General features: G+C 55.5%; 1 protein-coding gene across 2 annotated transcripts in view; it reads left to right on the top strand.

Annotated features, from left to right (window-relative positions):
• Positions 1 to 22,858, top strand: part of BIN3 (bridging integrator 3) — a 47,986-nt gene extending 25,128 nt beyond the window's left edge. For both annotated transcript variants that reach the window (XM_017889967.1, XM_017889968.1), the window contains 7 exons: positions 6,633 to 6,673; positions 7,027 to 7,088; positions 13,036 to 13,172; positions 13,598 to 13,638; positions 19,227 to 19,368; positions 19,550 to 19,684; positions 21,981 to 22,858. In XM_017889967.1, coding sequence (XP_017745456.1) covers positions 6,633 to 6,673; positions 7,027 to 7,088; positions 13,036 to 13,172; positions 13,598 to 13,638; positions 19,227 to 19,368; positions 19,550 to 19,684; positions 21,981 to 22,127 — 705 coding nt within the window. In that variant the 3' untranslated portion in view covers positions 22,128 to 22,858. The remainder of the gene's footprint in view (positions 1 to 6,632; positions 6,674 to 7,026; positions 7,089 to 13,035; positions 13,173 to 13,597; positions 13,639 to 19,226; positions 19,369 to 19,549; positions 19,685 to 21,980) is intronic.
• Positions 22,859 to 23,090: the final 232 nt, after the last annotated feature.

The raw sequence follows: 23,090 nt of genomic DNA on the forward strand, positions 1-23,090 counted from the left end.
ACCAGCCTGGGCAACAAAGAGAGACCCCAACTCTACAAAAAAAAAATGCACGCCTGTAGTCCCAGCTACTTGGGAGGCTAAAGCAGGAGGATTGCTTGAGCGCAGGAGTTCAAGGCCACAGTGAGCTCTGATTGCACCACTGCACTCCACCCTGGGTAATAGATTGAGACCCTGTCTGTTAAAAAAAAGAAAAAAAAGCTGGGGAGGGGGGCCTCTCTCTGCTTCATGCAGAGGCAGATTGCTGACCAACTCAGCGATGACCTCTCATGCGGAGGCTGACCATCTGTAGAGGCTCTCAGCTGAAGTCCAGAGAATCTGGGTGTGCATATGTTGGGCTCTAGCCGGCTGCAGGAAGTGGGAAGGTGTGGCTTTGAGTCTCCAGAGTTTAATCCATGACAGATCTGAAAGAGAAGTGGTTTCAAGAGGGGTATTTTACTCTGAATGCTCACTACAAACAAAAACCTTCCCAGCACCCCAATCTTTATCACAATGAACTTTGTTCTCCACAGGAAGTGTAGGCAAACCAGCTGCTTTGCCAGTGTGTTGGTGGCAAGATCTCTGGCTCCGTTCATCTAAGGAGTGGCAAGGACTCACAGTGAGGGCAGATGCACACAGGGCGTCTCTCTTCCCTTCCTCACATCTGTCTTGCTGGAGATGGAATTGTGGTCCTCTGATTATGGCATCTGCTCTCTGATAGACTGGGGGTCAGGTAGGGGTTAAGAAGCCAGGTTTGGGAGGCTGGCGCCCTGGGTCCACATCCTGGCTCTGCCACATGCTGTCTGTGACCTTGGGCAAGTTTTTTAACCTCTAGAGCCTTTGTTTTCTCATTTATAAAATGAGGATGATGACAGTACCTGTGTCACAGATGTTACTTTGAGGCTCACACAAGGTAATACATTGAAGGCACCTAACACGGTGTCTGGCACAAAATAAGTCCCCAGTTAATATTAACTACATCACAGGAAGCTGGTTGATTTGACCCTCTTTATGAACCATCAGGGACTCAGCCTGTCCCAGGCAGCTAGATTTCCCAGTGCAACAAAGTCGGCTAGGCCTTTGATCTCTCACAAGGAATCACAGCTGAGCTACAACTTGGAGTAGTTATTTGCTTCCCTGGCCTAGACCCCTCCACTCCCCAGAGGCACTAAAGTAGAAGTAGCAAGACCCTGCCTCTTCAGTCTCGTTCCCCACCCACCACCCCCTCCCGGCCCCCGAAACAGGCCTGGGCTGTGTGGCTGTCTCAGCATCTCTGGCATCTGCCCTCGGACAGCAGTGACGCACTCTGTTGTTCTTGCCCAGGCACTTTCAGGGAGGGGAGCAGCTGTGGCTGCCTGGGTTATTGGAAGTCATGGAGCCCCTGTCATGGGAAGAAATGCTCATGTTATCTTCAGGGAGTTTCAGGAGGTTTTTGGCTCAGGGCACCCAACTGTCAGGCACAAAGACAGCATTGTGTCCCTACCCTCACTGTTCTCCTGTGCCCAGGTTATTAACACAAATTCCATTATTGTCAAGGCTTTGGCTAGAATGACTTGTTACTGCTGGGGCTGACCATTAGAACTGAGATGGAGGAACAAAAGCTCCCCCAATCCCGATCCTCACCTTCCACCCAGTCCCCTCCCGCTCCCCAGGTCCCATAAAGTGGCTGGAGCATCTTAGCACAGAAAGAAGCCGCCGCACCTTCCTGCATAACCTGGGAAGATGGAAGAGCTCTTCTAAGCTTTGCTCTTTGTGTCCGCCTGAAACAAGGGTTACTGTGAGTCTTGCACACAAGGAACATGCACTCCAAGGTTCCTAGCCGGGTGGGTGCGCTGCAAAGTAAGGGCGAAGAGAGTCTGGCCACATGCAGCCTCTCCACTGGAGAAGGATTTTCACCTGCCAGGCGACAGGGCCCTTAGCCTCATTAATCCTGCTAGAACACACCTACAGGGAGCCCACTTTCCACCCAGAGCATCCCTTGAAGGAGGGGGCTTCCCAGAGTGCTGAGGATTCTGGGCTTCTCAGACTGCGATCAGATGCACCTCAGCCCTGGGATCAGAGCCCCAGCCCTGCCTGCCAGTTTCCTTTTTCACTTCACCATGAGCATAAGTTTGGGTGGGAACTCAGCCTGTTCATTCACTTAATACTGAGTTCCCACTCTGTGCCAGGGCATGGCCTGTGCACTGCCAATAGAGCAGAGAACAGCAAAACCCCTTCCTCCCACCGTGGGCCTTGGAGAATGAATGCAGGGAGTGGCCAAAGGTAGTGTCTGGGGCTTGGTTCTCCCTGCACTAACCTCGCCAGCCTGGCCCAGCTTGCCCTGATCCCCTGACGGTCCGTGCACATGTGTTTATACTTGCATTGTTGACTGGGGTCCAATTGCCTTTTTGGCAAAGGCATCAAGCATTCAAAGATGTTCAGATCTTTTCTGTCTGGCTCTTTTCCTCAGAATGAGGCTCCAGTGTGTCCCTTTAGTCCCTTAGCCATTATCTGAGAGGCTAGAATTCTGGCAGTGTCCCCGTACATCTTTCCCCAGTGAAGGAGAGAGCTCTTGGACCAGCGAGCTAGAGAAGCAACCCACCCGGGCCGCTGGAAGCAGGGAGGTGAAATGTGTCCGAACTCCTCTCAGGCTGTCAGATGGCCTTGAGCGGCACCAAGTAGAAAACGCACTTCTGCCCCCAACCTGCTCCTCGGCTTCATTGTGAGACCTCGAGTTCCTCAGCTTCCAGAATGATCCAACCTAGCTGAAAACGTGAAGTCCCTCCCGATACAAGTCCAAACAGTCCCCAGCCAGGGAGACCAGGTGTTCTCTGACATCCCACACACATCGGCACACTTGGGGGATTGCAAAAGAGAGGAAGGGAGCCAAAGGCTGGGGCCCCAGGTTACAGCTGACACTCAGCTACCCTCCCAAAGAGCACCCCTGTGTGTTCTGGATCTCTAGAAGAGTTTGGTTTGGGCCAAGTAGGGCTTAGTTTTAATTTTCTCTTTCTGGAAATAAATACTTTTAGTAAGTAAAGATGCTGCTCAGCTGTCATATCCTGCAAAGTTAGAAGAAAGATGTGGGCCAGGCGCAGTGGCTCATGCCTGCAATCCCAGCACTTTGGGAAGCCAAGGCAGGCAGATCACTTGAGGCCAGGAGTTCAAGACTAGCCCAGGTAACATGGTGACCCCATCTCTACCAAAAAAAAAAAAAAAAAAAATTCGAACATCAGCCAGGTGTGGTGGCTCACTCCTATAGTCCCAGCTACTCAGGAGGCTGAGGCATGAGAATTGCTTGGGCCTGGGAGGCAGAGGTTGCAGTGAGCAGAGGTTGTGTCACCGTACTCCAGTCTGAGCGACAGAGTGAGACTCTGTCTCAAAAAAAAAAAAAAAAAGAAAAGGATGTGTCTAGCAGGCTGGGCACAGTGGCTCACACCTGTAATCCCAGCACTTTGAGAGGCCAAGGCACGGGGGATGATCACCTGAGGTCAGGAGTTCGAGGCCAGCCTGACCAACATGGAGAAACCCCGTCTCTACTAAAAACACAAAGATTAGCTGCGCATGGTGGCACATGCCTGTAATCCCAGCTACTCGGGAGGCTGAGGCAGGAGAATCGCTTGAACCCGGGAGGCAGAGGTTGCAGTGAGCCAAGATGGCACTATTGCACTCCAACCTGGGTGACAAGAGCGGAACTCCGTCTCAAAAAAATAAAAAAATAAAAAATAAAAGTGTGTCTAGTAGAGAGCTAGGGCACTGTCACAGCACCCAAGCATGGGGCTCTACCCTTAGCCAACATCAGGGTTTCCCTGGCTGCCGGTTTCCTGTGTGCTTAGAGCAGTTCTCTTCTCTGCAAACAGGTTTATAGCCCAGCCTGCAGCCCCAGATTGCCCTGGTCTTCCCAACACCCCAGTGAGCAGGAGAAAACACAGAAACTAACATTTAGTGAGCACTGCCGTGGGCCAGGCGCCTTGCAGTCTGTTCTGCACGCACTGCCTCCTGATCCTCAAAAGGAACCACTGAGGTAGATATTATTATCAGCTATTTCCTTGTAAGCCACCTAAAGTTGGCTGGGTGAGGTGGCTTACACTTGTAATCCCAGCACTTTGGGAGGCCAATGCAAGAGGATCACTTGAGGCCAGAAGTTCAAGACCAGCCTAGGCAACATAGCAAAATCCCATCTCCACAAAAATTTAAAAAAATTAGCCAGGCATAATGGCATATGCCTATAGTCCCAGCTATGCAGGAGGCTGAGACAGGAGTATTCCTGGAGCCTAGAAGGTCAAGGCTACAGTGAGCCATGATGCCACCACTGCATTCCAGCCTGGGCAACAGAGCAAAACTCTGTCTCAAAAAAAAAAAAAAAAATGCTCAGTACTATCAAGGCTCCACAACTAGTATCAGAGTTCATATCTTACCTGTCTCTGCTCATGCCTCTAAACTGCATTCTTCTTGCCCCGCTGCAGCAAACTAGGCTGACACCAAAGTACAGACTTTCAAGGGCCCCGACAAGGCTCTTTCACACCAAAGCAAATTTCCCACCTGCAGTCACACCAGCCTTTCCATTCCTTTAGCTAACTAAGACTTTGGTTCCTGCAAACTTGCAAATCCCCTGGGACAGGCAACACTTTAAATGCTCATCAAGCATTTGTGCGCTAGTGGGAGTGAATTTTGAATTTTTTTCTTATGAGTAGCTTTTGCTAGATCCTAAGGAAAGTAATGATAAAAATATTGGGTTCCTGGATGGAGAAAGAGTCTGTTGAAAAGAGGAAGAAAGATTGTAGGATGGGAGGTGGGGGCACCAATGGTGGATTTTACTTCACAGTTTTGTGGAAGATTCTAGATGCTAGGATCATAAAGAAGGAAAAGAGCATTTTTTTCCTGCTTCTGGATTTTACAGTTGAAATGAGGAAGGTAAGCTATCTCTATGCAAGGAGTCTGTTGTCGTGCCTGGAGAGCCAGAGCTAAGCAGACTCTCTAACTCTCTCTGGCCTCATCCCTGCTGTCCAAAAGGCCCATCAGAGGCAGCACATAGATTTGTATCTGGCTGTTGTTTATCTCCACCACCAGGGCCCATGTCTGTTTGAATCACCACGGCATCCCCAGAACCTGGCAGAGTGCATCGCACTTAATAGGTGCTCAATACATGTTCGTAGGAATGAATGTTGTTGAAATTTGAAACAAAAAGACCTGCACCAGGACTCTGGATTCCAGCCTTGCATTGCCACCGGAATGTCCTGCGTCCTTAGGGAAGTTACTCCTGCCTCTGGGCTTCAGGATCCTCATTTGTAACAAGAATGCTGTTTTGTCATTCCAGGGCTATGTTGAATTCATCTAAATCCAAACGTGGAATGCTAAGGTTGATGGGCTTAGAATGCTCTCATCAGGTCAGCGTTGCTGGAAGGCAGTGGTGGGAATAGCGTGGCTTTGACAGTTTCTGCAGATATGTACTCGCTGACCCTCAGAGCCCTCAAGGGCTCTTGGGGATAGGATTCCCAGGGAGCAGCCAGGAAAGCTTCTTTCTTAGGTCAGGGCTTTCATTTATCAGCAAATGCCTTCCAGGAGAATGATGGTTATGAACACAGGCTGTGGAGCCAGGCTGCCTGGGTTCCATTCACACTGTGCTCAACCCTATCCCTCATCAGTGGGGTGACCTTGGCTGGGGTACATAACCTGGTTCCCTGTGACCTCCTCAGTACCATCGTCTGATAGTCACACCTGCCTTGGAGATGAGTTCAGAGAACCCCATTCTTGTAAAGCACACAGTGAGGGCTCTGTGAAAGTGAGTTAGCGGTTTGGACTTCTCAGAGCGTGAAGACTGAAGCTGGCCCCTGACAGCTGCAGCTCTGGCCAGGGAGAGCAGGAAGGACTGGCCTCTAGCTTAGTCTCCTTCTTTGCCTCTCGATGTCATTTACTTCCCATTCTATGCCCATAAGAGACCAATCGTGAGGCTCCGTTTTACAAATAGTGAAGTCTAGGCACCAGAAGAAAGTACTAGACTTCATCTTCTGCAACAAGGGCAACCCCGGGTTCAGAACTCACCCATTTGGTTTCAGTGTTGCTGGCTCTCGAGAGAGTGGATATCCAGTCAGGAATGGAGAGAGCCTGGCCTGAGTCAGCAGTCATAGTGTCTATGTTTGATGCATCCCAATCACAAAGCACAAGTGCATGATTGTTCCTGACCCACCCTGAGCCCAGCAGGGGCAGGTGGTCCTGAGTGGAGGGCAGGGTAGGAGGGGAGGTGCCCTGCATGGACCTGGAAACTAGGAAAAGGCAGAGACAGCCCCCAACTCCAAACCCGCCCTCTCCTCTGCACCCTGCTGCCTCCCTGGATAGAGTCAAGTCATGTTGTGAGCACTGTGACCACCTCCAGCCTGGGGTGAGGAGGGCACGCAGCGAGTGCCTTGCTCCAGGCTGGGAAGAGCAGATCCACGGTCCGCTGACACCTGCCTGGCTGGCCCCTCTGGGAGGGGAGCCTTCCTCCATAAATCAAACACTTAATTAACTTGGGAACACAGGAATACCGTGTCAGGAGCGATCTGTCAGTGCTTGTGTGAACTGGACCGTGTTGTTTTCTGCGGACTGGGGCTGGGTGTGGAGAGAGTTTCAGGAGGCTGGAAGGTTTTTTCCACCGTGTTGTCATTTCTCCAATAATTGAGTTATCTCTCTCGTTGCAGGTGGAGAGAGACTTTGAAAGGGAGTATGGAAAACTTCAGCAGTGAGTGTCAACCCCAGAAAGATGAGGTGGGAGGTAGGGAGGGACAAGGGCCCCCTGCCAGGTCTCACTTGTCTGCCCAGTGCCCTTCCCTGGGCTGCCCCTCTGCCCCGTGAGTACCCTGGAAGCTGAGGGCAGTTCAGGTCACCAGGCTGCCAGAACTGTTCCCCAGCAATGGCTACGCAAGAGTCATTCACTCGTAGCTTTTGGATGTAGTGGCACTTCTGTCAGTGGGAAAAGTCCCCACGGAGAAGATCTCCTTCTCCTCCTCCGTGGCAGGCCCTCCAGAGCACCTGGACTTCGCTCAGGTAGGGGGAAGGAAGGAGACCCCAAGCAGCCTGTCCCCTGCCTTGCAGGCTGGAAGAGCAGACCCGGAAGCTGCAGAAAGACATGAAGAAGAGCACCGACGCTGACCTGGGTAGGTGACTTTCCACCCGCACCACTGGCTTGGGCAGGTGGGGCAGAGGTGGGCACCCTCCTCCCTCAGCCCCCCAAGGGCTCTGATGTCACTGCACTCAGAGGACATGTGCCCAGTGTCCTGAGAAGCAGCCTGAGGACAGTCACCCCTCACCAGTCAGATCCCACTTTGCACAGAGCTCATACCGCCCCACTCTGGATGTGGGTGTTGGGGCAAGACTCTCCTGGGACTCCAGTCAGGGCAGTACTGCAGCTGGTGGAAGTTTCTGCCATCAGATGCCTCCACTGCTTCATAATCCTGGCCGCCGGCTCAGGCTGTCCAGAGGGAAAGGGAAGCACGTTTCCTCCTGCAGAAACGAAACTCCCTGTCCTGCTGGGACGAGCGCTCCAGTGGCAACAAGAATGGAAGCTGTTGTGTGTTTAAACAGCTTGGGTTAAAGTGTAAGGCCAAAAATACCCCAGATAATTCTGTCTGACAAAGGGCACTGGGAGGCCCGTGGGAAGTGGGGACCAGCAGGTGCTGGGAAACAGCCAGGGCCCTTGGGGAGGTTTCTTGGCTGGAGAGTTCTTGTTTGAAACAAGGAGGAACTAGGCCCAAGAGCCTAGAGACACAGGCAGGTCTGGAATAAGGGAGCGTCCAGAGCCCTTGCCACAGGCCATGTCCCAGGAAGGAGGCAACGAGCAACCAGGAGAGATGGAGACCATTCCTTGAGGTTCTTTCTCCAAGGCCTTGACTTTCCCACCCCAGAGCAGCAATCACTTGACCAAAGGTTGATCGATAGCTTCAGCACTCCCTGCACAACTCTGGACAGCCGACTTAGCTCTACCTCAATTCCCTCACCCGAGAAGCACAGGTAGTGCCAGTCCGAGTGGCATAGGCTCGTGTTGAACATAAAGTCGGATGAGCAACGTAAAGCGCTGAGAACAGAGCCTGGCAAGGGTCAGCTCTCGGGGCGTCCGCTCCTGTCATCACTGTCATCATTGTCGGCTCTCTGACTGGGTGGACCTCTGCAGCTCCTTCCCTGGGTCCGTTGGGAGGGCCGTGTCCATATACCACACTGGGACGGGGTCCTGAAAGAGACTTGGGTGTGGCCAAGACTGCCCACTTCCTCTCACTCAGCAGATACTGACTGAGAACCCACATGTACCAGGCACTGTCAGCACTAGAGACTCAACAGCAAGACAAGTTGGGAGCTTATGTTCTAGGAGGAAGCCCTGCAAGAGGTCCACAAGCGGATCGGTATTAAAATGACATGTCATGGTGTGTTGGGTCAAGAAAACTAAGGAGGTAAAGAGTGACAGGGTCAAGGGAGGCCTTCCTGGGAAAGTGTTCTCTGGGCAGAGTCCTGAAGGAATGAGTAACCCACACAAGTAGAGCCAAGGGAAGAGGGCCTGAAACACAGACAGCAAGCGCGGAGGCCCAGAGGCTGTGCACGCTGACCAGAGATGCAGGAGAGGCAGCAGGAGAGTGAGTGGAGAAGCCATCTTCAGTCCCCTCAGCCACTCCAGCTGCTGAATAATGCCCTGTTACGGCTGTGAAGAAATTTCACCTACCTGAGCTCTTCTGACCTTGAGATTGGTGGGGCACATGACACACCCATTTTATAAACGGGCATGTCCATTTGATAAAGGAGGAAGAGTTCAGCTTCTCTTCTCCAAGTCCAGGGCCTTGTCTCCCCAGCGAAGGCTGCCCATGCCCCACTCTTTCCTTTGCCCACCCCCACCGCCAAACTAGAAGGCGACTGAAACAGCCCCTGCTCCGGAACCCTGGCCCATCCACTCTTGGCTTGGCTGTCTATGAGCCTAGTGCAAATGGCAGCATCACTGTCTCCTGACACCATTCAAAGGGCCACAGGGCAGTGGGCACCTAAGGGTGGGATTTGAGGACCAGCCTGCTCCTACTTGGTACTGCAATTAAGAGAAAAACCCTTGAAATGTCCCTAATAGAGGCAGTGATTTGAATTTGTTCCCATTTTATGCCAGCTCCTAAGTCTCAGCCAGTAGCTGATGTGTAAACACACCTTTCCTACAAAGCACTGTCACAAAAGGAAAACATTCCTTCCCTGGAAGCCACCGTCACCACCACTGCCACCACCATGCCCTGGTGAGCACTGACTACCGGTGCAGGGACTGTGGCCATCTTGGTCTGTGCCGTGAATTCTCATGCCAGTGCTAATTCCTGGGCCGTGGGCTGGTCTGAACATGCACCTTGCTCCTGGCCTCTAGCGTTGCCAAACTATGTGTGTCACAAGCCAAGGACCGGATTTGGGAGTTTGTCTGCAGTTGTTTGTTTTGTAGTTATTTCAGGTCTGAGTTACTTGGGTCACATTTTTCTTGATCAGTCCCCACTGTCTTTCCAGTTCGGGAGCTGCTGTGACCCGTTGCTTCCTTTCCTTCCTGCTTCTGCAGACAGCTGCACTGTCAGAGCATAAATGAAGCCAGGGTGTGCTGCGTTCACAGTGGCTTGCTCCGGAACCAAGGAGGGCATCAGGGGTCTGTGATGCACTGTCTGTGGCTGTGGAAAGCTTTAGTTTTCCAGCAGAGAAACCAGAGTTTGATGGGTGACTGCAGAAGCCTAGCACTGCTATCCTCAGGAATGGATGTGGGCAGAGACAGTGCCTCTGAAGAGCCACGGTGCTGGTCATGGGGCTGAGGCGAGCCTGACGGCCACGTCAGTCTCACGTACAGGGCATCAGCGTTGTGGGCGGGCTTGCTGTGCTGCAGGCCGCCAGGCCCCACCTCCAGCCTCCAACTAACTCATGGGCTGGGCGAGACCTGAAGATGTGTGTCCCTGGAGTTCCCAGGTGACGCTGAGGACCGCACTGTGAGCACCACTGATCTGGACAGTTGAGGGGAATGGAAGGATGCCTTTCCTGAGCGTGGAATTTCCTAAGCTCCCCAGCAAGGTGGAAAATCCCTAGTTATTCTAAAAAAGATGACCTTTCTTTCAGAAACTCATGTTACTTTCAGAGTGCTCTGGTGAACCTTTGACTCTTACATTCCAGAGGCTGCATCAGGACTCCAGAGACCCAGGTGGGGTCCAAGACCCTCACTTTCTCTAAGGTTCAAAGACCACCAGCCTCCTGGTATGGGCCAGGCTGACTGTGCCCCTCTCCCAGACCCTATAGGAAACAATGAGAGGTATGGGCTGGGGCAGGGACCACAGGTCCAGAGGGGCATGGAGACCTGCTGTTCTTTATTTTTGTTGAGGGAGAACGGAGTCTCGCTATGTCATCCAGGCTGGTCTCGAACTCCTGGGCTCAAGGGATCCTCGTGCTTCAGCTTCCCGAAGCACAGGGATTACAGGCATGAGCCGCCACGCCCAGCCAAGGCCATGGTGTTCTTGGTGTCATCTATCCCAGCTCTGCTCTGCACATAAGAAGCGGGGGCATCACTGGGCGGAGATTCCAGGCCCAGTTCTGCCCAGGGCTGGCCACTGAGCCCACTCAGTTCCTTGACTTCCTGACAATGCAAGAGCTTTGGGAAAGAAAGGAGAAAATGGGGCTGGGCCGGGCGCAGTGGCTCATGCCTGTAATCCCAGCACTTTGGGAGGCCAAGGCAGGTAGATTACCTGAGGTCGGGAGTTCGAGACCAGCCTGGCCAACATGGTAAAACCCCGTCTCTACTAAAAATACAAAAATTAGGTGGGTGTAGTGGCAGGTGCCTGTAATCCCAGCTACTTGGGAGGCTGAGGCAGGAGAATCACTTGAAGCCAGGAGGTGGAGGATGCAGTGAGCCGAGATCATGCCATTGCACTCCAGCCTGGGCCACAAGAGCGAAACTCTGTATCAAAAACAAAAAAAGGAAAGTGGGAAGAACGTCTCCTTGCTCCTCTGGCTTTTTGGGTTGTTTTCCTCAGATTTTTTTTTTTAAGAAATAGCAGAAGATATTTTTTGGAAACATTTCCAGCTTTATCCAGAATTTTATTATCTTCTTATTATGCTGTATGTGATCATTTCATAATCAAATCAAGTTACACATAACGTTTGTTCCTAAACCTACAGGGTCACTCCACAGAATTTAAGAGGTGTTTTTCCCTCCGTTGCTTCAACATTTCTGGAAAGTTTACATTTCCAGCCTTCTCCCACAGTTTGCCCTTTTGCTGGGTGACTGTAGCACTCTCCCAGATTCCAGAAAAACCCCAGGAGGGTGCTCCTGGCTGGCTAGTCCGCTCAGCACTGCTTTGCTGGCTGGTGAAGGGGCCTGGGGGAGGCAGACCCTTCCCTGGGGAGCGCAGGGTCAGGGGTCAGGTTCATGCCATGGAGTGCTAGGCGAGGCCACATCTGTAATTAACTGGGAGGCAGACCTTATGTCATGGGTCCTAAGACACTTTTTCCACAGTTACCATCTCTGAAATGAAAGTACTGAAAGTGTAGCCTGGTTTGATTGACAACAGTTTTTTCTCTCTTAGTAGTTTATACAATAAATGACTTACAATGAAGAGCATCTTAAATTCAGTAACATGCATATGGTAAGAAATGCATTTGCAATGTGTCTTCTCTCCTGAGACCTGCCCCAGATGCACTCTGACACTGGTACAGACAGCATCAGGCCAGCATGGCCCTTCTCCAGGCCCGCTTCCTGCCCCTCTAGAATTTTGTTTCTAGAATCTAGAAATAATGGAGGCCTGAAAACACGTTCAGGACCAGGAGCTCCAAAGCTGCCAGCAGGTCTCCAGCCCGCCTCTGAGCCGCCTGTGACTCCCAGGCTTCCCATCTGCCCAGCAGGGAATGTCAACACAAGAGGGAGGAGCACAGAGGGGTGGGTGGCACATTCGTGGGGATCGGGTACCAGGGTGCCTTGAAAAACGTCAGTGGACACCTGATAGAGCTTGATGGACCTGTCCACTGGCTTCCTCCAGGCCAGATCATCATAAGGAGAGCAGTGAACAGGGAAGCAGCTGCCCAGGGTCAAGGGTCAGGACCCAGCTGGCACGCTCAGCCATTTGACCATGGAGGCATTACGAACCCTTTTGCACCTGATCTGCCTCCTCTCTAAAATGGAACCAAAATACATTTCCGCTAGACATCCCCTGGGTTGTTTGAGCCCTAAATGAGAGTGCTTGGGACTCTCATTTAGCAGTGGTAGAACCCCAAGATGGGGACCTGCTGGCAGCTTTGGAGCTCTTTGTCCCATACAAGTTGCCAGGTTTCCATTATTTACAAACAAAATTCTGGAGGAGCAGGAAGAGACCCTGAAGGAGGGCCCCGCTGTCCCAGTGCCGCTTGTACCAGCTGCAGAATGTGTCTGGGTGAGTCTCGGGGGAAAACACAGTTTCCAGTGTATCTCTTCCTACTGGCCTACTGGATGTCGGGGAAACCAGGGGTTGACAAGCTACAGCTGCTGGCCTAATCTGACCCAGTTTTGTCAATAAAGTTTTATTGAAACAGCCACATCCATTTTTTATGTGCTGTCGCTGCCAGTTTTCACAGCACACGGCAGAGTTGAGAAGTTGCAACAGGAATCGTGCAGCCCTCAAAGCCTGATATACTTACTGTTGGGCCCTTTGTAGTAAAAGCATGTGTAAACTGGAGTACTGTTATTCTTGTCCCTCTGGGAGTCCCAAACCAAGTGTCACGTCCAAACCACCTGGAGAGGTGGTTTTAAATGCATATTCTTGGGTATGAGGTTTACTGAATTAGAATCTTTGGAGCCAGAAACATATTTTATAGCCTCCCACGCAGATGGTCCTTTTCTAACCCAGGGTTTGGAGAACAGGTAAAGCCGCTCAAAAGAATTGTCCAGAGCAGTGTTAGGGTCGGGAATGAGCGTTAAAGCATGGGGAGCAGCAGCTTGTGGCTGTGTGGTACTTCGCCATTCTGACGGCCGTGGCCGTGGGAAGAGGTCTTCAGGGTGCAGGCCCCTGGCTTAGGAGGACGGGGTCCTGGAGAGAAGGCCGTGAAACCTGCCCCTTCGTAGAAGGCTCACTGAGCTTTGGCTTCTCACAGCCATGTCAAAATCTGCCGTGAAGATATCCTTGGACTTACTCTCCAACCCCCTCTGCGAGCAAGACCAGGACCTTCTGAGCATGGTGACGGCCCTGGACACGGCCATGAAGCGGATGGACGCCTTCAACCAGGAAAAGGTGACTAGGTCTTGGTCTGGGGTGGGCAAGCATGACTTCCACCCCACGTCTGGGCCTCTGGGTGGACTGTGCGGGGAGGCCCGAGTGCGCTCCCTCTGCTCTCGGGGTTCTGAGCCCTCAGGCCTCGTGTGCTACAATGTGCTGCAAGCCCATGGGGGCTCTTTCCAGACTGTTCTGCCTTGGCTCTACCTGATTCTTGAGGCTCCACGAGCTTGGGTCGCCGACGGCAGTCCTGTTCGCCCCAGCCCCTGAGCCTTCTGTGGCCGCCCACCCAGCCATCCACCCTGAGCAAGGCCAGGCCCAGGACAAGGACAGCACCCTGTGGCCCTTCAGACTTCCTAGCCCAGCGGTAGTTAGGGGCCCTGCCTTGCCTGTCGTCCTCCCCTCCCTACCAGTTTTAATGTCTTCGGGTTTTTCTTGGACAGGTGAACCAGATCCAGAAGACTGTGATCGAGCCCTTAAAAAAGTGAGTAAATGTCACCTGGGAGCCTCGGGGCACGTATGGGAGAGGCAGGTCAACGACCACTTGGGGACTGAACAGGATTTCTAGCTGCCTGTCCCCAGATTCCCATGGGGCCTGACGGGAAACTCAGTGGGGATATCAGCTCTGTGACCTGTGGCCTAAGCGCCCATGCTCCTGGGGGCTCCAGAGCACCCGCATGGCCCAGGCGAGCTCAGGGGACCCTGCCACCGCCCTGCGCCCCCCACCCCGCCCAGCAACCGCCGCTGCTCTGCTGGTCATTTGACCGCTTCCTCCTGATTGAGAGCCACTGGGGCCAGGGCTTGCTGAATGGAGCTAGCAGAGACCTTGGCCAGCCCTCAGTGGACATGAGCAAGGCCTTTCATCTTGCCCAGCTGGATTGGGAGAGCAGCTGCCTGCAGCACTCGGCTTTGGAAATGTGGGGGTGGCCGCACACGGGGAGGGCGCGGCAGCGGGGTCTGGCCGGGAAGGTCCCCTGGCTTGTGGCCTGTTGGGGTCAGGAATGCTTCTGTGAGACTCATCTTCAGTTGGGCAGGCCCTGGTCAGCGATCAGACAGGCCTATTCCCTCGGTCCCCGGGGCGGGGAACAGGCAGAGCCGTGCCTTGAAGCCCGGAATCACTTCATCTTCCCTGGCCTCTCGCGAGCAGGCTGTGACCTAGAAAGCTCCTGCCCGCCCAGCTGCGCTTTGTTGCCTCTTCTGCGGTGGTCCCGGGCAGTGACTTGCCAGGGCCGGGTAATGAGGCTCTGCCTAATTATCACTGGCCTGGCCCAGGGCCCAGAGGGCAATGAGGGGAGCAGTTTTTGATCCTGCAGCCCCTCGTGTTTGGGATTGCTGAGCTGTTCATTGACTGTGCAGACCTGAAGTTTGGGATTAGGAAAAGACCCGCCTGACCCTAGCAAGCTCTTGTTTCTACGCCAGGACCATGGAGGCTCAGAGAAGGCAGGGTGGGAAGGGACTGTGCCTCCCGCTCCGGCCCTGGCCCCCCAGCCTCCCCAGAGTGGGCATCCACCACCCCCTGCCTACTGGTAACGGTGCAGCCCCAAGCCACAGGGTTGCATAGGGAGCTGGGGTGCAGAAAGAGCTCCGTGGCTGTGGGTGTTGGTCCTGGGCTTCAGGACAGACTGTTCAGGGCTGGTTGGGAAGGACACAGGCTGAGCAGACCCTGCCCACAGAGGGCTTTTCTGTGCCAGGGCCACACGGGTCCCAGAGACGGACACAGAGGCTGCTACAGGCACCCATGGCTAGCAGAGTGAGGCAGGGACTCAGAGAACTGGGGAACTGACTCCCACTTCAATTTCAGTATCAACAAGGCGCCCTTGAAATCTGATTCCTGGCTTCTAAAGCCCAAATGGAGAGAAACCCCGGCCACTTCCCACCACCCTGGTGGCCCACCACCTGCCAGGAAGGTGGGGGCGTGGCAGAGGGGGCGCACATCTCCGCAGCAGATCCGCTGACCTCTGCATGAGCCCTCAGGCCTGCCTGGCTGGCTTCTCCCTGCGTCCCCACAGCTGACATATGATCTACCCCAACCACATAAAACTGCGCAGCCTACAGCCTCCTCCCATTGGCTTCCTCTTGCCAGAAGAGAAGCTCCCAGGGACCCCAGCACCGGAAACAGGAAACTCCAGCTTTCCTGTCCTCTGATGAAGATCATGGCCACATGGCCACCCCACCGCCCCCGGCCTCCCTGCAGGGGCTCGGCCTCTAATCCCCAGTCTCTGGGCCGCATTCACATGTCGGATGGGGATGCTTTCAATTTCCCTTTCCTGGTGGGTGGAAGCTCCCGGCTGCGTGGGCACAGACCAAGGCATGGCAGGCATTCCCCACCAGTGCTGGCTGCGCCCAGCCCACCTCCCAGCCGGCCTCGCTCCCCTTCCCTCTCCTGCTCCTCTTCGCCCCTCCCATCCCCAGGGGAGTGAGTTTGATATTGAGCCTTAGGGCAGACTAAGAATTGGGCAGTGATCATGGGTAGTTCTTTGATCACTGGCCTGGGCCTAGCCTGGCCCCCTTCTTTGAGGATAAATGTAAAACGGACTTCAGTAGCTTACAGTCTAGTGGAAAGCCACGGCGTGTTCTCGGGTCAGCGGCCAGGCGTGGCGCAGGACCATGGAGCGGGGCATGCTGAGTGGGCTGTCCCGCCTGCCCCCAGCAGGCCTCAGAGGCTGTTTCCTCACATGTGGAAGGAGAGAGCCAAACTGACTTCTCAGAATGGGACAGTCTGCACCTAGGAACAGAAGAGGTTTTGGTGGGCTGAGGTGGGCAGGGAGAGAGGAGGGGTGAAGTGCGCTGGGACAGCAGAGTGGAGCCTGGGTCCTGGCTTCACGCCTGGGGAGAGGCCCCCCGCCCCCAATGTGGTTGGGTAGAGTCAGCAGGGCCTCTGTGGGGTCCCAGGGGCATATCTGGGAGGGGCTGGCACAGGGGCCCAGCCTGTGCATGTCTCCACTTCCCCTGCCAGCACCCTGAGCCCTGACCTGAGATCCCATACAGCATCATCATACGTCCACTGTCCACCCTGAGGCTTTGGCAAAGTCTGTTCTGTTGCTAAGAAGTAGAAAACAGGGAGATGGGGCCTCAGTGGGTCGGTGACCAGGGCAGATGTGACGGAGTCCTGGTCCCCCACTCTTCAGCCACCTCAGCACAAGCTGCGCCCCGCCCTGACTGATGTGAGTTCCCCCTGAATGTAGAAGGGTGTGACACTTGTCCCTACCCCTAGGGAATCCCAATCCCAGGACCCAACCTCCCCCACACCGCGGTGGTCATTTATCAGCAGTCGCCTCCAGTGGCCTGAGCAGGCAGAGCCTCTTGGTGACTGAAGGGTGCTGTCATGGGAAACAGGTTTTCATGGTGAAGACATGCTCTTCCCACAGGGGTAGGAACAAGACAGATGAGGCCCTGTCCCCTGGAGCTTGTGCGAAAGCGGACAATGCAGGTGGCCTGCAGCCACATCTCCTGCAGAGGCAGATGGTCTTGGTTCCAGGGGGCTGGCAGGAGCCCATGCAGCCAGGTGGCTACCTGGAGACACCACCGCCCCATTCCCCGAGAAGCTCTGTAACCCAGCCCCCCTCACCCCTCCAGCCCCCCTCACCCCTGCTCGGCACTCCCCTGTAGTCAGTGCTCCTGGTGGCTCTGACTCTGGCCCAGGAAATAAGCCCCAGCCGATAGCTGTGGGAAGGAGGCTATGAGGGTGCCACAGGGGATGTGGGGGGTCAGGCTGCTGGAGCAACGAGCATGGGGCTCCTCCCATCCCGCGCTGTGGAAGGCGCCTTGCGCACACATGGCTTGACACTGTGATGCCCTCCTTCCTGAGGATGTGAGCTCAGGGTGGTGGGATTGAGGCCAGGGCCAGAGAGCTCTCCACCTGCTGCCTCCTGCCTGCCTCTCATCCATGCCCTGTCCCAGTGCCTGCACCCACCCGGCAGCTCCCAGGCACCCACAAGGCCCAGGCACTGGGACCATCCAAGCAGCAGTTGGCTTCTAACACAAGGATAGGACAAGGACCGGGGTGGCTGCCGGTGGTCCCTTGGCCATTTGGGGTGGTGGGAGAGGCGGCCTGGTATCCTCTCTGGCCCAGCTGCACCTGCTGCCAGAGCATGTGCCTCTCAGCTGCCCAGGAAGGGGGCGGGGCTCCCCAGCAGCTGCAGCTCCACCACGCAGCTGCCCTGGGCAAAAGCATCAAGCCTAGCTCCTCCCAGTGGTCTCACTCCAGCCCACGCTATGGGTGACCACGCGTCCTGGTGGTGTCTGCTTCCCACCCTCAGTTCCGTAGTGCTGAGGGGCCTGCGCTCTCTGCACAGTGCTGGGAGGCCCATGGCTTCTGCCCAGCAAGTCGGTCAGATGCTGGTTTGATTACTGTCTAAGGGCACGGGTGAGAATTCAGGGTGCTTTGGTGGCTTCACCTACTTAGCACCTTGTTAGACAGGGAGTTAGTTATGGACACTGTTGAGGTAGAGGATTCATGTTAGTAGCCTGTCTTGGGGATAAGCCCTTCGTTTCATCAAAATCTGCTCCCTGGGTCTGTGACTTAGTTTGGGGCATTTAATGCTTTGGTAAAGTTTATATCCTCTTATTCTCGGGCAAAACTGTTACCTCAAATGGACACCTGATTTGTGAGGCTTTTTAAAACCAGGCCGGCCGCGATGGCTTATGCCTGTAATCCCAGCACTTTGGGAGGCTGAGGCGGGTGGATCACTCAAGGTCAGGAGTTGAAGACCAGCCTGGCCAACATGGTGAAACCCCATCTCTCCTAAAAATACAAAAATTAGCTGGGCATAGTGGCGCATGCCTGTAATCCCAGCTCCTTGGGAGGCTGAGGCATGAGAATCACTGGAACCCGGGAGGCAGAGGCTGCAGTGAGCAGAGATCACACCACTGCAGTCCAGCCTGGGTGAGAGAGCAAGACTCCGTCTCTAAACCAGATTCTGGGTCATGCCCTTTGAGAGGCCGATCTGGGAAGCCCTGCTCCGCATGGTGTCTGAGCTCCTGGAAGCTGACAGTGAGTCTCTGAGCGCCTGTGAGCGGCTGACCCAAGCTTCAGTGACTGCCTCCTGCCCTTGTCTTTCCTCCTCTCTGGGTTCCCATAAAAACCTCCAGGAGGAACCAACTCTTCTGGTCCTGGGTCACCTCCGAATGGCCACAGAGTCATGAGCTCCCTGGGCTGCACAGCCAGATCTCGGGCACTCAAGGTCTCTGGCTTGCCTGGTAGACGCCCCCTGCCATCGTGCCGAGGGCCAGCCCTCCAGCAGCAGCAGCAGCGAGGGCCTTAGGAGAGCATTGCTGCTGGTCACTAGAGGCCACATGGGTCACAAAGATGAGGCCCGTGTGGACCTGCAGCACCACGACATCCACCGCTGCTCTCTCTGGGGCCCCTCTTCTGAGTCTCCTATGCGGTCCCTTCTAGTCATGGTGGGGTCGTAGGAGGTCCTCAGGCCATTTTCCTGAAGCAGCTGGTTGGCACTTTGGCTGTTCCAGTGGCAGAACCATAGGATTTCTGCTGCTTTCGTGTTGCCAAGGAGCCCTTGAAGGAGAAGGTGCCCTGGGCCAGGACTGGGTTCAGATTTCAGTTCTGCCACCTGCCAGTGGCACTGTGAGGGCTGGAAAGGGTGCCAGACAGAGAACATGGACACCTGTGTTGTCTTCTAGACCTTCTCTGCCCAATGGTGACCTTGGATGAGTCATAGGTCATCTCTCTGTCCTCAGTTTCCCTTCTTTTTAAAAGTGAGGTCTTGGCCAGATGACTTCAAAGGCACTTTCCCCACAATCCTCTAGTCCATTGTGTGATAAAGCTCACAGGAGGTGGGGGTCAGGGCACCCTTCATTCCCGGGCCATCTTGTGCTGCCGGGACCTGGCCCACAGCCCTGCCCCCTCTCATCTGCCCTCACCCCACGACATTGTCCACTTTCGCACAAGCTCCGGGGGACAGGGCCTCATCTGTCTTGTTCACGGTGAACTCCCCAAGACCTAGAGCAGGGTCTGGCACTTAGGAGGTGCTCAGGGCACATTTTTGGAAAAGTGAGTGCTTACCAGGCTGCCCCTCCAAGAGCGGGCCCATCTCCAGCCAGCTTGTCCCACAGGTTCGGCAGCGTCTTCCCGAGCCTCAACATGGCGGTGAAGCGGCGGGAACAGGCCTTGCAGGACTACAGGAGGCTGCAGGCCAAGGTGGAGAAGTATGAGGAAAAGGAGAAGACGGGGCCAGTGCTGGCCAAGCTCCACCAGGTACCAGGGGAGACAGGCAGGCAAGGGCTGGACAGATGGGCCATCGTGGTCACCTGTGGTAAGTCCCTCCCTTCACCTGGGGGCACCAGGACCAAGACACCAGCCGTCCCCACCCCACCCATGCCATATCCCACACCCAGCAGTGAGACAGCGTTTTGACACCCAGGGTCTTGTTCCCTAGGCGCGCGAGGAGCTGCGGCCTGTGCGGGAGGACTTCGAAGCCAAGAACAGGCAGCTGCTGGAGGAGATGCCGCGCTTCTACGGCAGCCGCCTCGACTACTTCCAGCCCAGCTTTGAGTCCCTCATCCGAGCACAGGTGAGGCCCAGGCGCTCTTCCCCTGGGTGGACATAGCTCATGCCACTCCCTGTTACCCACGCTGGAAGGGTGGCTTAGCCATTCTCCACAAAGACAGGGCACCCACCCCAGGCACAGCCCCAAAGGAATTCATTCTAGTCACCAGAGTCGCCGGCTCGGTGACTTGGGAGCCCTGTCTGCTGCTAGAGTCCTCACGTTGCTCTGGTGAATCCCAGACCAGGCATGGCCGAGGTTCCCTTGTGTCTGGCAGTTCCTCCCTGGATCTCTCTGCGTTTCACTAAGTAGCCCCTCTGCCCCACACCCTCAGGTGTGCAGGTTCTTGACCCAGGGTGGTGCTGAGGAGAAAGGGATCTGGAGAGTGGAGGCCTATTCTGAGGACTCAGCTCCCCTCCCCTACCCACCCCGAGCCAGTCTTCTTTTTAGCAGGAAACGGCAGTTTTGCCTTGGAGCCACTAGGGAAGGGGTGCCAGAGCCCTGGGGAGAGCCACACTCAGGGCTGCTGCTAGGGCCCTGGGTCAGACACGGGCCAGGCCCCAGTGTCCCCTTCCACTCGGGGATGGGAGGACACGGAGTGGCAGCACCCGTGGCTCCCACGCTCCTCACCCTCCTCCATCTTCAAGCCTTTAGCAAAGATTGTTCCCCCAACTGGCAAAATAGAAAAGGGTGGGCACCCATGCCAGAAGCGGGTCCCTTCCACACAGGACCCTGTTGATGGCTCACACTCAGCGACAGCCTCAGTACCCCAACACCCTTGGCAGTCATGGGCGCCAGGTCCCTGAGCCTCAGACTCTGCGCTGCCTGGGTGGGCATCTGGCGCCCTCCAGTGGCCGTTCTCTGCAGGCCCCGCAGTCACAGCCACAAAGCCCTGGCCCGCACACCCACCCTGCCGGGCCAGAGTCAGGGTGGCCACCCACCCCAATCAGGACGCCTGAGCAGGGTTCATGCTAGGGCTGGGCCTTGTCAGTGATCCACGTCCTTGGTCCTGTGCCATCTGTAGGCAGCAGTGAGACCTAGAACCTTCTGCAGGAGGGTGGGGACTTCTCCCGACGCTTGCTCCTGCAGTGAGGGCTCCCTTCAGCCGCCCCATCGGGTTCACGGGAGACCTGGGCCTGCCCTTCCTTACTGTCACCTAGGTGCTTCCCTACACCCTCCCTCCTGTTGCTCACAGGAGGAAGCCACAGGGTGCCAGGCTCCTGCATGCCCAGGTTGGAGCAGATGGGAGGCCAGGGATGCCCTGTAACCAGGCAGCATTGCTGGGGGCTGTTGACTGCCTCCTGGGCCCCAGCCTCCCCCTCGCCCGCCCGGCTGCCATTAGTCATGGAGAAGTGAGCATCCCTGGTGACTCAGTGCGCAGTGGCTTGGGCAGGGAGGGGCGGGTAGGGCAGCCCACCCCCAGCCCAGAGGTGACAGCAGTGTTGAGACCAGCTCACTTTAGCTCCCCGTCGGCCGGCAGAAATCTCGCCTCAGGAGTGTCAGCCGTGGGTCCCTGCCCCACCTGGCATTTCCCACAAGGTCCCCTTAGTGTCTAGAGCTCCTCCTTGTGTCTAGAGTGCAAAGCGTGGAAGCTTTCAGGAAACTGCATGTGTTCACTGGGTCATGAGATAGAAACTGAGGCAGAAGTGGCCCCTGTTGTCTGTGGAGAAGCCCCTGGTCCTCAGCCATGTGTGAGAACTGACAGGCCCCCCCATTCCTCCACCTGCCCCACCCTCATCCCTGTGTCCTTTCCCACCCCGGTTCTGGTGCCTCCCTGGAGGGACCCTGGCAGTGAACCTGGCCTCTGAGCTGTCCCCCTGGCCACGCAGCTTGGGCCATGAGCAAGGGTGGGATGCAAGTTGGGAGGGAATGGAAGGCTAGACGGGCATCCCCTTTCTCACCTGTGCTTCTAAAGCTGGCTTAGGGCTTTAGGAGCCAGCCACCAGTCTACCATGCCCTCTTTCTGCCATGGACAAAAGCCATGGGTTCTTCCCTAGCTTACAAAAAGCAGTAGAACTCCAGTCATGGTGCCCATCATCCCACAGTTGCCCTAGAAGGCCCATGCCTTCCTGCACCTGCTGCTGGGGAAACCAGGCGCCCAAAGCAGGGGCACCTCCACCTCCAGCCACTGAGGCCCTGTTGCTCCCCGGCTCCTTTTGGTTCAGTCTTAGAGCCTTTCCGTGCCCTGCACATTCCCAAAGGCATGCTGCTACACAGCTCCAGATGGGTGAGGGCAGGGGGTAGCAGAGGAGTGTGAGCCTCTCGCCCCCTGAAGCACATGGTTCCCTGGAGCCAGCATGTGCCAACCCGCCACCTCCCCCAGGTTGTGTACTACTCGGAAATGCACAAGATCTTTGGAGACCTGACCCAGCAGCTTGACCAGCCAGGCCACTCCGATGAGCAGCGGGAGCGGGAGAACGAGGCCAAACTCAGTGAGCTCCGGGCCCTCTCCATTGTGGCCGATGACTGAATCCCCGTCACTCTTGGACGACTCCTGTGACACGGTCAGCCTCGCTCGTCCTTGCCCTTCTCAGGACTAGCTGCTCCTCTCACAGGCTGGGGACAGAGATGGCCCTGGTTCACTTGCCGGCCCTTTGCAATGAGTGACTCTTCCTGAGCCCCGCACCAGGATCCCTAGACAGGCCGCCGTCTCCCCACTCACAACCCCAGCAGGTAAGCAGTGTAGACAAACCCTTGGGGCTTTTTTATTTGGAGAACCGTCCAGCATGCATCCTGGCCCAGGGCCTGAGCAAGCTGCAGCCCTTCTGAAGCCATGGGCTTTGTCGGCTCAGTTGGGGGTCTTAGCCCTGCATACATTGTGGGCATCAAATCTACCTCCAAAAGACCCATCCTGGGGAGCCCTCTGGCCCCTCGTTGCCTTTTCACTTAAATTAAGTCTCTTTTTTCTGGGAGAGGCCCTGAACCCTGCCCAGGAGAGCTGGTCCTCCAGCCCTGGCAGGCCCTTAGCCAGCTTCCCAGCAAGACAAAAGCTACCCTCGTGACTTTGGGACCCAAGTTGTTGGGGTTCCCGAGGTCACTGAGAACTGTTACCTCGGGACCTCAAACTGTCAGTGGAACTGTCCCACCACACAGAATGTCCCACAAGAATTCACAGGTCTCAAAGCAAAAACAGTGGGTTTGTGTCTCACCTGAGTATTTGGAATTTTATTTTTTCAAGTAAAGTTTTCAATGAAATGTCCACATGGTATTGTGTTGTAACTTAGGGCGAGCAGGGGAAACTTCCAGGGCCTGCTGCCCTCCGCTGAGCAGCAGCACCCTCCAGCAGGCAGCCCAGCACGCAGGGGTCTGTGTGTACCTCCCCAGCCCTGCCCCACCTTTTGGAGTGAACTGCACTGTGGTCCAGCAGAGATGCTGGGCAGGAGGGCACGCAGGCAAGCCTAGGAGAGGAGTAGGAAGAGCTGTGGAGGACACG

Source organism: Rhinopithecus bieti, unplaced genomic scaffold, assembly GCF_001698545.2.
Source record: "Rhinopithecus bieti isolate Rb0 unplaced genomic scaffold, ASM169854v2 scaffold_20129, whole genome shotgun sequence".
NCBI lineage: Eukaryota > Metazoa > Chordata > Mammalia > Primates > Cercopithecidae > Rhinopithecus > Rhinopithecus bieti.